Source organism: Pleurodeles waltl, chromosome 6, assembly GCF_031143425.1.
Source record: "Pleurodeles waltl isolate 20211129_DDA chromosome 6, aPleWal1.hap1.20221129, whole genome shotgun sequence".
NCBI classification, from domain to species: domain Eukaryota; kingdom Metazoa; phylum Chordata; class Amphibia; order Caudata; family Salamandridae; genus Pleurodeles; species Pleurodeles waltl.
Genome location: NC_090445.1, coordinates 282,665,789 through 282,680,664, shown reverse-complemented (window position 1 = coordinate 282,680,664; position 14,876 = coordinate 282,665,789). Strand labels below are relative to the sequence as shown.

Sequence of the window (14,876 nt, the reverse complement as noted above, 5' to 3'; positions counted from 1 at the left end):
TGGTCCGGTGTTGTGGAGTGCCTTGTGTGCGTGGGTGAGGAGCTTGAAGGTGATCCTCTTGTTGACGGGGAGCCAGTGAAGGTCTCTTAGGTGGGGGGTGATGTGGCAGCAGTGAGGGATGTTGAGGATGAGTCGGGTAGAGGCGTTTTGGAGGCGTTGGAGGAGTTTGGATGGGATACCGGTGTAGAGGGCGTTGCCGTAGTTGAGTCTGCTGCTGATGAGGGCCTGGGTTACTGTTTTTCTTGTTTCTGTTGGTATCCATTTGTAAACTCTGCGAAGTATGCAGAGGGTGTTGTAGCAGGAGGAGGAGATGGCGCTGACCTGCTTTGATATGGAGAGTGAGGAGTCGAGGGTGAAGCTGAGGTTTCGTGCGCTGTCGGTGGGTGTTGGTGGGGGACCCAGCGTGGACGGCCACCATGAGTTGTCCCAGGCAGAGGGGGTGTGCCCAAGGATGAGGACCTCTGTTTTGTCCGAGTTCAGTTTTAGCCGGCTGTCTCTCATCCAGTCGCTGATGGCTTTTTGTCCCTCGTGGAGGTTGGTTTTGGCGGTGTGCAGGTCTTTGTTGAGGGAGAGGATGAGTTGGGTGTCATCGGTGTAGGAGATGATGTTGAGGTTGTGCTGACGGGCCACTTGTATGAGGGGGGCAATGTAGATGTTGAACAGCGTCGGGCTGAGGGATGAGCCCCGGGGTACGCCGCAGATGATGTTGAAGGCTTTGGATTGGTACGGGGGCGGCGGACTCTTTGGGTTCTGCCGGCGAGGAAGGATGCGGTCCATTCGAGGGCCTGGTCCTGGATTCCTGCTGCGTGGAGGCGGGATTTTAGGGTGTGGTGACAGACGGTGTCATAAGGTGGCTGATAGGTCAAGGAGGATGAGGGCTGATGTTTCTCCATTGTCGAGGTGGCTTCTGATGATGTGGCGGCGAGGAGGGCGGTTTCGGTGCTGTGGTTGCGTCTGAAGCCGGAGTGGGAGGGGTTGAGGCTGTTGTTGTCTTCGAAATACCGAGTGAGCTGAGTGTTGACGATTTTCTCGATTACCTTCGCCGGGAAAGGGAGCAGAGAGATGGGCCGGAGGTTTTTCAGGTCCTTGGGGTCCGCCTTTGGTTTTTTGAGAAGAGCGTTGATTTAGGCGTGTTTACAGCTTTCCGGGGATCTTGCAGTTTCGAAAGATATGTTTATGGTTTTCCGTAGGTGTGGTGCGATAGCTGTGTCTGCTTTGTTGAAGATGTGGTGTGGGCAGGTGTCTGATGGTGATCCGGAGTGGATGGAGTTCATGGTCTTGCGGGTTTCGTTGTCGCTGATGTTGGTCCAGGAGGTCAGTCGGCTGGAGCGGGTGGAGTTCGTGGTGGGTGGGGTAGGAGCATCCGGAGTGTGAGGGGAGTTGAAGCTGTCGTGGATGTCCGTGATTTTTTGGTAGAAGACGGTTGCTAGGGCGTCGCATAGTTCTTGGGAGGGGGTGATGTCGTTGACAGTGGCATTTGGGTTGGAGAGTTCTTTTATAATGCTGAAAAGTTCTTTGCAGTCGTGGGTGTTGTTTTCTAGGCAGGTTTTGAAGGAGGATCTTTTTGCTAGCCTGATGAGTTGGTGGTGTTTGCGTGTGGCATCCTTGAGTGCCGTGTGGTTGTCTGGAGTGCGTTCGAGTAGCCATATTTGCTTGAGTTTTCGGCAGTGGCGTTTGGAGGCTTGGAGGTCGTCTGTGAACCAGGTGGCTTTTTTGTTGATGTGATTGTTGGAGGGTTTTCTGAGTGGAGCAAGGCGGTCGGCGCAGTCGTTGATCCATAGCTTGAGGTTGTGTGCTGCCATGTCAGGGTCGGTGGGGTTGACGGGCGGTTTCTGGGCTAGGGCGTTGGTTAGTTGAAATTCAGTGACTTTGCCCCATCGGCGGCGTGGTGGTTGTTCGGTGAGGTGGTGTTCTGTCTGTTTCTTGAAGGTGAAGTGGATGCAGTGGTGGTCGGTCCAGTAGAGTTCGGTAGTATGGTTAAAGGTGACGTGGTTGCTTGTGGAGAAGATGGGATCAAGGGTGTGACTGGCTGTGTGGGTGGGTGTGTTGACGAGCTGTGTGAAGCCGAGGTTGGCGAGGTTTTCGGTCAGGGTGATAGAGATGGTGTCATTGTTGTTTTCGAGGTGAAAGTTTAGGTCCCCGAGGAGGATGTAGACCGTGGAGGCGAGTGCGTGGGTGCTGGCCAGGTCGGCGATGGCGTTGCTGAAAGGTGCCCTGGGTCCTGGGGGTCTATAGATGAGTGTTCCTCTGAGCGTGGTGTTGGGGTCGGTGCAGACTTGGAAGTGAAGGAGTTCGGCGGCGCTGAAGGAGTCGTCCAGGGTGGTTTTGACTTCGAGGGTGGCTTTGTGTACGATGGCTATGCCTCCTCCGGTTCTGTTGGTGCGGTCTCGGCGAGCGACTTTGTATCAGTTCAGGATGGCTATGGCGATGTCGGGTGCTGAGGAGTCGTTCCACCAAGTTTCGGTTCGAAAGGCCAAATCCGGGGAGGTGGAGTCGAGCAGGTGCCAGACTTCGATGGCGTGCTTGCGTGCTGAGCGGGTGTTGAGGAGTATGCAACGGAGGTGGTTGGTCTTGATCCTAGGAGGTTTGTGGGCTCTGTTGCAGGTGAAGCTGCAGTTGTGGCAGGAGAATGGTCCATGTGTGCTCCTTGGAGAGGCCTGGAAGCAGGTGGTGTCTCGGCTGGTGTTGAGTGCGCGGAGGGTGTCAGTGTTATAGCGAATGCTGACGGGGTGGCTGTTGCCGGGGCCAGGGGTTCTGGTGCCGGGCGCAGTCCAGACACAGACTGGCTTGCCTTTGGCGCACCAGCGGCGTGCCTGCCATAAGAGGAGGGGAGGGTGGGAGTGGCAGCTGGGAGGCGGGAGGGCCTGGCGAATGAGAGTGCTGGGGGGTGGGGCCGCAGGGGATGCAGCGGTGGGAAAAACAGCAGCAAGGAAACGGTGAGAAGGAGGGGGAGGCGGGAGGGGCCGCAGGGGACGCAGCGGCGGGAAAAACAGCTGCAAGGAAACGGTGAGAAGGAGGGGGGAGACGGGAGGGGACGCAGGGGACGCAGCGGCGGGAAAAACAGCAGCAAGGAAATGGTGAGAAGGAGGGGGGAGGCGGGAGGGGACGCAGCGGCGGGAAAAACAGCAGCAAGGAAACGGTGAGAAGGAGGGGGGAGGCGGGAGGGGCCGCAGGGAACGCAGCGGCGGGAAAAACAGCAGCAAGGAAACGGAATGGAGGTGGCGCGGAAGGTGGAGCGGGGAGCGACCTGCCTGCAGAAGCATGGTCAAAGGTTGGTTCCTGCTACCGCGCCGCGGCTGCCATAAGAGGAGGGGAGGGTGGGAGTGGCAGCTGGGAGGCGGGAGGGTCTGGCGAATGAGAGGGCTGGGGGGGTGGGGCTGCAGGGAACGCAGCAGCGGGAAAAACAGCAGCAAGGAAACGGTGAGAAGGAGGGGGAAGGTGGGAGGGGCCGCAGGGGACTCCGTGGTGGGAAAAACAGCAGCAAGGAAACAGTGAGAAGGAGGGGGAGGCGGGAGGGCTGCAGGGGACGCAGCGGCGGGAAAAACAGCAGCAAGGAAAGGGTGAGAAGGAGGGGGGAGGTGGGAGGGGCCGCAGGAGACGGAGCGGCGGGAAAAACAGCAGCAAGGAAACGGGATGGAGGTGGCGCGGAAGGCAGAGCGGCCTGCTCTCTTTCATTGGAGCTGTAGGGAACATGGTGAAGTTTCGGGCTTATCCTCCTGAATGATGAGTCCAGGATATTCAGCCTATGATACAAATGTTATAGCTTCTATCCTGGGTATCAGTGAGACTGGCTCTGAGGCTGGTGGGCTTTATGGCCTCCTGCATCCTGTTTGTGATATATGCCCAATGGAATATGAGCACTCTGCAATTGGACCTGAAGTTCCAGTGGGTGCAGCATCAGGGGAATTTCTCCGACATGGTCCAGATCTAGGTACTGCAAAAGATCTGCAGTTGTGGTTAACAAACAGTGATTGGGTTACGGGCAGACCCCTCTCCCATCCCCAACTGGTTCTGGCAGTAGTGACAAATGTGTCACTCCTGGGATGGGCGGCAATCAGGGGATGTAGAGAACAGAGGCCTCTGGCAGAATCAGCACTCAACGTCAATCTATTGATGATCCACCTGGCATTGAAAGCCTTTCTACCATCCATCAAGAGGAGGATAATACACTACTGCGATGTGGTACTGCAACAAGCAGGGCTGGGTGGTGTTGTGGACCCTTTGTCCAGAGGCCCAGCGCTTCTGGTTATGGCTGAAAGAGCAAGCCATATCCAGTAGTTCAACACCTGGTGGGCTCTCTGAATCTAAGGGCGGACCAATTCAGCCTAAAATACCTATTGGATCATAAAAGGCATCTCCATCTGGAGGTGGTGCAAGGTGTCTTTCAGCAATGGAGAGAGCCTTGGTTAGATCTGCTCGCCACCGCCGAGAGGGTGCAATATTAGTGGTTTTGCACACTGGAGTTTCCAACTCTCCTGTCGATCTGAGATGCTTTTCTTCTCCAGTGGAGCTCAGGCCTCCTGTATGCCTTTCCGCCCATACCTCTCCTGCCCGTAGTTCTCAAGAAGATCAGGAGCGACTGGGCCCAAGTCATCCTTGTGGCTCCAGACTGGGCTCAGAGAGTTTAGTATCCTCAGCTGTTGAGCATAGCCATCAGTCCTCCAATCAGGCTGCCACTTAAGAAGGATCTTCTGTCACAGCAGCAAGGGAGGTTTCTCCAACCAAACCTATCAAAACTTCAGGAATGGAGATTGAGCGGCAATAGTTGATAGCTTTCGCCCTTCCGTCTAACATCTACAATGTTATCTTGGTAGCCAGACACCCCTCCATCAAGACGGTTTACGCCTCACATTAAGGCGAGTTTGTTTCATGGTGCGCAGAAAAACAGGTTGACCCCCCGTTTCTGCTCCCCTTTCTCATGTACTTGTGTTTCAGGGCTCTGCTTTGGGCACCTTAAAGTAGCTTTCTGCCACCTTTGCATTTGTGCAGTTGCCCGATCGCCGTCCCTGTTCAAATCCCTTATTGTACATAAGGTTTTAAAACATCTCCAGCACATGTTCCCTTCTTCCCCTTTTATCATGACTCAGTAGGGCCTAAATTTAGTCCTCTCCTTTCTCATGTGCACTTCCTTTGAGCCACTACAAAACTGTCCTAACAATCAGAATGGCATTTCTGGTGGCCATCACATTTGCCTGAATGATCAGAGAGCTACAGACTTTGTTCTCTTAGCCTCCTTACCTCAACATCTTCCCGGATAAACTGGTCCTTCGCACCAGAGCTTACTTCCTTCTGAAAGTAGTCACTCCCTTTCATGTAGGTCAATCCTTCACCCTGCCTACATTTTCCTCTGCCTCATCCCTCTAAGGAAGAGGAGTGACTCCTCTGACTGGACGCAAAAAGAGCATTGCTGTTCTACCTTTACCGCACAAAAAGGTTTTGGGTGCACAACCACCTCTTCATGAGGTTTGTTGAAGCCAAAAAAGGGAAGGAGACTTTTAGCCACAGATTCCTTACTAACCCACCCATCCTCCCACCCCCACCTTTCACGGTGTGCACCCCTCCCCCCCCCCCCCCCCCACCCCCCAACCAGTTCGCTTTGTGGCTCCTTGCTTAGAAAGTCACATAAAGAAACCCACAGGTTGCTGAGGTGGCACCTATATAGGCACTGTGCACGTCACTTCTGGTGCGGACGGTTCCAGCAACACCACGCAGATTTGAAGTACGACACACAAACATGCAGGGGTCCTGCTTACAAAAAATTTTCCGGGTCCAGTCTGACACCTTGAGAATTCTAAGGTAATTAATCTGCTGCTAGATACAGTCTCTACCTTATAATGCTTTACTGAAGGTAGGTAACTGGTTCTTCTGTAGGTATCTCCTGTTCCACTGTAGCAGGTACGCTAAGAGCTTCAGGGGTATTGAACACAGCACCCCTTATTCTCACTCAAAATTATGCAAAATCCCCACAAAACAAACTTGCGAGCAGTAATTAGTCCTAGCACAGCTATGCCAAAGACCAACCAATGACAGTGCGGCTTTGACAGCAACCAACCAATGACAATGTGACTGTAGTGACATCTTACCAATCCAACTGCAACTATTCGACTGACCAACGAATCGCACAGCAACTTCTCAGTGAATGAGAAAACAATTACAGAACCTTTCTCAATGAACATACACTAAATAACAAAACCACAACTTGTGAGAGGGAGGAAATAGCCACTGTACGTCCTCCCACCACTAAATGTATAACCACAAAAGGGTACGGTAGCAACCAAACTTACTAGGCCTGCATCACTTACTTTATGTGGGTATTCTCAACATGAGGCATTTTTTGCAGTCCTTGCAGGTCACATGAGGGAAAGGAAAATCCTTTTGGGAGAAGAATCTTCACACACTTGTCGTGTCATGCTTCATCATTGGCGACCTCTCCCCACCCTAGTAGGACAGTGCCACCAGGGCAGACTCGATCTCCTGGTGTTGGAACAAAATGAAACAGGGAGGAGTTCTTATATAAGTTGCTACTGGACAGTCACGGAATCCATAAAAACTATAAATACGTTATGGAACTTTGATTATCACCTTTAATTTTAAGCTTGTCCATTTCGGATATACTTTGTAACAATACATTGATGGCGCATACAACTATTCGGTGTATAGTTATGCCGGAAGGTGGGGGGAGTTGATGATGGCCCAAACCACTCTCCCACCCAGCCCATGTAGGGAAACATTTTGACATCATTACACTTACCGTGCGGGAAACCCCACTTTTTTATCTTTGAGCATGATATGGTAATGACAGTCAATGCAAGAAACTTTTTGCCTCGCTGATGCTATCAGTTTAATCTCTTGGGGGTTGTTCCCCAGTATCCTCTTATTGATTGTGTTGTAGGCTACATTGTTGGGTTAGCACTTTTTTCAGGAACAGTGGATAGCAGTGTAGGAGAGGCAATCTCCTGCCCCTCTTATATACATACACAGTCTTCCTTATCCCCAGGAGCAGAGTGAAGGATGCAATTTGGAAGTTTTCACAAATAACGAATTTCTTTCCCCTTTTTAATTATATTTTATCGTGCAGTGTGTGACTACAGAGGACACCGCCAATTTCCATATGTCAGAGGTCTCATCTGGCCACGACCCATTATTACAATGAATTGTATTATTAAGATCCTTCTCTAGTTTAAAACTTGTATGCACTTTATAACGCACATTGCAGTTTGTCATTATGATGTTTAATATTATGATATTGTTGTAATTTGGTGAGTTTTATGGCTTCTTGCTATGAATTTGTATATTGTGCTGCTCTCCCGATAGAAAATAATAATAGCTGCAGTTTGTGAATGAGCTGGGGAAGATTCAGGGAACAGCATGAACAATGGGAGTGGAAATAAAAAATAAATTGTCCATCTTGACTGCGTGCTGCAGAAATAATAAACAGTGACGTGTTGGTGGGGAGAGGGTGGTGCAGCAAACAAGGGTGACCTCCATGACTTCTAGGCCTACGTTGAGGCCTAGTTAACAAGGGTCTGGAAAACGCACTTCAGCACACCATAGGAACTCGTTATAAACACAGCAGTATTATATCAGTGTGTACATGCGTAATTGCGTGCGAAACCTGCATTTTGCACTTTGTTAATGATGCATAAAAATATAAACATACAATAATCCTCAACAAGAACACAGCCAGGCTCGTTAATTCCCGGTACCCTGTATCTCCACCCCTATGTTCGACTGGCTCGTAATGTGTACCATGGTCTGAAATTCTGTGCATCCTTTTTACCTCCATATTTGTGAGGGCAGACTAATATTTTTTAACTGCTATTGACTCTCCTATTTCAAAATGTTGCTGTAGTATAGACAACTGATATATTGTATTAGGCCGGTCATTGCATATTTCTTCTCTTTGCTGCAGCATGTATGTCCTTGTTGAATTCCGAAAGAATGATTCTTTTTGTAATATGTTTTATAATATACTTCTTTTTTCTGGGCAGAAAATCTTGAAGAGGAAAAAAGAACAGAAATGGGTAAATACTTTATTTTATATTTGTTTGCATGTTGCTGTTGATTAATCATTTTTATGAATGAAAATGTGTGTGCATAGGAATTTCAAGCTCAGCAGTTTTCCGCATTTTTTTCTCTGTGATAGCTTGGAAAGAAAATGGTAATTTAAATGAAAAATTATAGGCTGGTCATAATTATTTAGCCAACAAGAAAATGTAACATGAAAGCAAGGAAATCTGGTCCTTGGTTCCAAACCACTCTGTCAGACAACTCTTCTGGCAAGTAAATACAGACCAATTGAATGCCATCCTGGCAACGTGTATTCCATTATACAAACCCGTGCGCATTCCACAAGACTGTACATGGCTGCGCTTTGGGCACTACAATGGTCCTTGATACTACAGAAATGAACCATAGCAGAGGACCGTGCAACCCAAGCAAGAGGCCTGTCAACCAAAGTACAGGCAGGGAAACGCATTGTATTTATGTGTCAAAATCCAATAAAAATGGGAACATGAGATTCTTGATCATTAACAATCTTCAGTATCTTGAATTGTTTCAACCTGGTCTTTGTAGTTGGTACTGGTCACAAAACTGAAAATCCGTACTTATGTGTTCATGAAATACATTCCCAGAACAAATAGAACTGTGATCCATTATAAGTGAGTGCACACCATGAAGATCACATATATAATATAGAAATTCTCTCCCTTTTATTTTCTTTTTTTAAAGCTACGTTGCTATAGGCAACGATTGAGAGGCAGTTGAAGGATCATTTTGTTAGCAGGTTATGACTCCTTGAAAGGTAAACAGAACAGTGAGTGAATTCATTGAAATGGTACATCATGGTGACCATTGTAGTGGAATCAGAACAATCTTTCCGCTATTGTGCTGTCGCTATCTTCTCTTACTGCAGGCTGCATATGGATTCATTCAAAGTCTTCCAGGTATGACTTCATTCCAATCTATAAGAAGTACCACTGGAAGAATTCCAAGGTTTGTAACCAACCCAGATGGCCTGACTTAGCTGATTGTCGAATTACTGTAGCTCTGGTCTCTTTGTGAGCCCTGTAGGATGTCCGAATCTGGCTACTCATATGCAGAGGATACCTCCAGAGACCACTAGCTTCTAAGATGTATAATTGGAACAATACTAGGATTCTCTTCTCACACTTTAAAGTACTTCCCAGACAAGTCAACTCCGTTAACCTTAAAATGTCCAAGCTTTATCATAAGAGTTGTAAAGTCAAAGCTGTAAAAAACACCCATGAAGTTGGTACTGATAACCAGCGGTAATCATTACCCAACTCACTGTTACTAATGTGATTGACCTAAGAAAACTGAAAGACTGAACAGACCTGCACATATTCTAACCTGTGACCATCAAGTTGTATCAGATCTTTATACAATTGATTAGTTCACTGAGCTATCTCACTAGCTGTCATAGCTCATAAACTGGTGAGAGCCTGCAGAACAAGTCCTCATCACTGCCTCTATGGTGCTAACATGTTCAGAAAGTCCTAATACCCATCTGTTGGGCAACTTTTGCGCCTACGGAGTATTGTTTTTACTATTGATAATGCACAGTGTGCAAAGCGTACACAGCTTACTTATGCCACTGTGACTGATTGTGAAAGCCACCAGAGCGATTTGGCTCCAAAAGCTGGTAGGTACAGACAAGTCTCTGTTTCCAGATGGCTACTTGAAGTTTTAAATATTGGAAAGCGGGGATGCTCTCCTTCCTAATGGTACCTATCCCAAACAGGCCCCTACATGATGTTGCCTATTGTGGAGCTGCTCTCTCATGCAGAGCATGGTTTTTTCAGATCCTATAACCACTATTCAGCATTTAACTCTTTTAAGGAAAATTGAGAGCGTTTTTCTCCTACTGTGCCTCAAAGCGGAGTGAAACACCTGCTGGACACCAGAGGTGTCATTTGAGGAACAAAAGGGAGTGGGATGCTCTTGCTTTGAGCTGCACCCCTCCATATTACCTCCCAAAGATTAACCTTTTATGCTTCCCAACCGTGGTAGACCTGAAGAGGGGTATAGACCTGTGATTTAGTATCCCTTGCGAATCGGAAACGCCTGCCTGAATCTGGACTCCAAACCCTCTTGCCAAATATTAGTTTTTAAATGCAAATTGACTAACCTATTTATTTAATTCGGTTACTTGAGATAAACAAACCATAGGATTTTTGAAAATTGACCTAAAATATCGAAGTTGCTAACATGTAATCTTTTTTGTTTGTATTTGTTAGGTTTCAAACAATAACATTTATTTCCTTCTTTTGGGAAAGGTGGCAGTTTTGAAACAGCAACATAAAGACAAAAGCAAATTAGGTGGAGATTGATCAAAGTAAAATAAATAAATCTTCCCCTCCATCTGAACACCACAATCCACCTCTCGAGAATACCTGACACCTTTATACTCTTACTTACTGGGACATTCCTCCTGTGTTTCATGGAATCCAACAACTTACACCTTTGCAGTTAATCTGTCCTCAGGTGATCGCATAACTCTCATTTGTGTAGGGCAGGACATATGCATTACCAAGCCATGCAAAATATTTTGTTAGAATTGTCCACCAAGTGAACCCTCTTTTCCATGGCTCTCATCTCCCAGATGCCCTTGTACCGTTCATCTTGCGACAGGATAATTCATCTTACCCCAATTGGCCAGCAAGAGATATGTGAAGATCAACAGCGAGTATGTCACCAACTTAGCCAAAGGAGCAAGGAATACCTACTTAGGGATAAATCGGCTCCCTTAGAGCATTGAAATCCCCTATTCTGTCTTTTTCCTTCCATCCAGTGTTTTTTTTCACCACTGAAGAGGAAAAACACTGGACAGTCATAAAGTATACCTAGCCGCATATCTCTCTCTTCAGATGGCCTCGAGGGAAGCCGGATTTAGAGGCATTGCGTTGGGCTAGAAATGTCTCCTACTTGGCTCTGGAAAGTGTAATCTCTTGCTCTACATTTGACTATTGACAAGCAACTGAACACCATGCATGCTTTTTGCTTCAGTAAACACATCAGTCATATGTGCACTCTTATTAGGTTGAGACCCAGAGGGTGGCTGCGAGGTTTGGAGGCTCAGCAAAGGTGTACTCCTTACAGATAAAGTAACTGCTGTGTTCTCACTGGGGTGCGACAGACTAGTATTGGTGGTACTATTAATTTCTAGTTTAAGGGACAGGACTTTTTACCTGTTGCCTTCAGGGGAAAAATGCCTACTGCCCTCTCATGTTACAATATTTACTAGTCTCACTTAACCAAGTCCATTGCTCCAAGATAGAGCCTCACCTTGCTATTGAAGAAGTTGTTGGAGATACCACAGCTCAAGTAAGCTTCCTAGAAGCGGTGCTTCACTGCCTGACTGCATGGTGACTAGGGATCTCAGCGCAAAAGGCAAAGTACCACCTAACATGAATACTGGATATAGCCCAGGGAGAGCATCAGTTCTTCAAACAATTCTGCAAGTAACCCCGTCCTCTGTGCCTGACATCCAGTGAGCAGCTAGTGTCCACCAACAGGACCTTGAGATTACTTGGCCCTCGCTCCTAGCCTGTAGATGATCAGTGTTGTTATCCGGTTTGGTTTTTCTGAGGACAGCTCCACACACTACATACAAATTTGTGCAGCTGTTACAGTGAAATTTTACTTTTAAGCTACATCCATATGATACATAGATCTGAGACCCTGAAATGTTTTGGCACTGGGAAAAACGAACCACATTTGGTGGTTTCTCAGCTATTGCATTTTAAAAGATGTTGTCCTTTAAACCATTGGTGTGGCCTGGGGACTGTTTTGCATGTCACCAGAGACCACCTTTACCTCCCCCCTTTCAGACTCCTTCCTCATCACGCTTTGAACCACCATCATCATTGTGTTCTAGAGTGGGTTTTTCACTTGTTTGGGCAGAAGCTTAGGCTTTTGGCCAGCGGAAGACATAGAGGATCCTGCTTGGGTGTCACAGGCCTTGGGTCAGGTGGTGGGGGGGGATATATCTGTCTATCCAGGGGCACTGCTAAAACCTTTGAGGCTTAGCCTACTCACAAGTTTGGAAAATATTTAACCATTCCTTCCCCTTTCACAAAATACAATGACAAACCCAATGGGCAGGAGTTCCCACACCCTACAAAGTGTGGATAAAGACAATAGTCACGGTGTGGGAGAAAAATCCTCTCTCAAATGCATTAGGCAGGATTTAGATATTGTAACAACGCTATGCCAAATACACTAGGTAGGGAAAATATGTACTGTATGTAGTATTTATGTGTGTGTATAGAATAAAACAGTCTTTGTAAGTAAATGCACTGGCTGGATTGGTAATGTTATTGACTGCTACTGCTGTCTCTTCTGAGTCCTACATTTCTAGCCAACACAACCTCTCTTAATAAGCATTGGACGGTTTGCCTACATGTTGAAGGATCAAATGCTACAGAGCTGTCCTTGATGCTCAATTTTGTTTCTGTGGCACTAGGATACCGGAGGTAAAAGACTCCAATTGACAAAGATGGAGGACAGTTATTGCTGATTAGCACGAGATCCCAGTAACCAGTTCCCAAGGGTGTCTATTGTTTTAAGCCACACCAGGGTGTAAGGGGAGCTGTCTATTACCGTCAACAGCTTGTCCAAATCATGGGTACCTTTGACCCCTTATAATGTCCTGCATTATATATGTCACCACTTTTACTAACATCCATATGAAATTCTTTTGAGCACATATCATAATAACCATAGCTCTCTTTCTCATAATGTTGAGGTTAATATTACTTTTGTCTCACCTCTGACACGGGAAGACTCTGACCTCTCCATCGTGGATGGAGAAACTCGTGTAAAATAGCATGAAGATACCTCCCATTTTGAAATAGCACTGAGTACAACTAGAATATTGCATGTACTTTAGAAAGAGGAGCTCCAACTGCTATGGCTTCTCCATATATGTTGCCAGGGGAGAACGCCTAATCGTCATTGTCCAAATATCCAAACCTAGAGCCCTACCTAGCCTAGACATGACATTAGATTTACTCTTTCTTTCCTTTCTGTAAGCTTTGCAGTCTTGTCAACTATGTCTAGTAGATTGCATTCTGTAAGAAACAGTTTCAGGATTACTGATACCTTATAGAAATAGGGATTAGGGTGGTCCCAGATGTGGCAGTTGAACTAAAGGTGTATTGAATAATTGCTTATCTACTTAAGTGGTGGCATAAAAGCACTAGTGCCTTCAAAGCCCTAAGAGATGTACCTTTATGGATGCATGGCTTATGTGCAACTGCCAAAGCGTTTGGTCCAGGAATGGTGCTGCTCATTGCAACATCATGATGTAAGGACTGTGACTAGGAAGAGTGTGGCAATGCTTTAATTATACAGCATTGACTTAATTTTACGGCGTCTTAGTCTTTTTTTGTACGTGTCCGGACCCTTCTCTAAAACTACTGTTGTACTTCTAGGCTATTTTCAACAGAACATTTAGGTGTGAGGGCTTTTATGTGTGCCTTCATAGCAAGGGGAAAGGCAAAATATGTTTGTCAGATTTAAAGGACAATGGATGTGCATGATTCCCATACATGCCTCACCCTCATTACAACTGTCACAAGAAAAAGTATGGGTTATTGAATTAAGATTTGCAAGAAACATGGGCTGAGGAAATTGAGGGATTTAAAACTTGGATAAAATCAGCCTCCAAAAACAAAAAGGAACGGAACTCATGAAGATTACAAATTGTGGAATTATACCACATAGATCTAGCTGACTAGTTAAAACAGAGAGCAGTGATCAGTTTGTCCTAGGCATAAAACTCAAAGAAGAAAAATGAATGGCCAATATATATATATATATATATATGTTGATGGCATGTGTAGCTGCAGATACACATGCTGTGCATATTTCTGCCATCTAGTGTTGGGCTCAGAGTGTTACAAGTTGTTTTTCTCCAAAGGAGTGTTTTCCAGTCACGGGATCGAGTGACTCCTCCTCTTCGGCTCCATTGCGCATGGGCATCGACTCCATGTTAGATTGTTTTCTTTCCGCTGTCGGGTTCGGACTTGTTTCCTTTTGCTCCGATAGTTCAATTTGGTAAACCCTGAAAACGCTTCATTTCTCGTCGGTATTGTTTCGATCGCGTTACACCTTCTATCGACACTTCGGTACCGTCGGAACAAACATCTCTATTCACCCTTCGGGGCACGCATGCCCAACTCGGGCCTGGTCGGGCCGACCGTGTGGAAGCCTTATGGATCAGACTCCATTGCGATTCTGTCCTCGGTGCCACCCTAAATTCCCTTATATAGACCAACACTTCATCTGTAATCTTTGCCTTTCCCCGGACCATCGGGAAGAAAATTGTGAGGCCTGCAGATCCTTCCGGTCAAAAAAAGACACTTCGGGACAGAAGAGCACGAAGGCTCGAGATGGCGTCAAAAAGTTCAGAACATCTTGACGTCGAAGAGGAAGAAATCATGCAGACCGGAGTCTCCGTTCGAGGATCCGACTCTGACCAGGATTCCGAGGAGGACAGACCAGTCACGGCAGGACAGCACGTGAGTACACCTGCCCCTGTACCATCTAAGCTGAAACATAAGGCATTGGGGACGCCACTGCCGGAAGGCCATGGCTCGACCTGAAAGAAGACACCCGGTGACCAAACCACCAGTTCGGCACCGAAAAAGGCCACTCCTCCAAAGTTATCGGAGTCAAGCCGAAGCTCCGTCTCCGACTCGAGCAAACAGCGCTCTTCCGAGTCCAAATTTCAAAAATCTTTTTCGGAGCCGAGACCATCCACAACGCCATCTTTTTCGATACCGAAAAAGCTAGCTTTGGAGCCGAAAAGAGCTGGTTATACTGAGGAGCATGGGCTTTCAAAAACA

At 47.0% G+C, this 14,876-nt stretch overlaps 1 protein-coding gene across 2 annotated transcripts in view; it reads left to right on the top strand.

The window, feature by feature from the left end:
- LOC138299634 (butyrophilin subfamily 1 member A1-like) overlaps nucleotides 1-14,876 on the top strand; it is a 225,531-nt gene that overhangs the window by 141,429 nt on the left and 69,226 nt on the right. For both annotated transcript variants that reach the window (XM_069238080.1, XM_069238081.1), the window contains exon 7: nucleotides 7,992-8,024. In XM_069238080.1, the coding sequence (XP_069094181.1) occupies nucleotides 7,992-8,024 (33 nt within the window). The remainder of the gene's footprint in view (nucleotides 1-7,991; nucleotides 8,025-14,876) is intronic.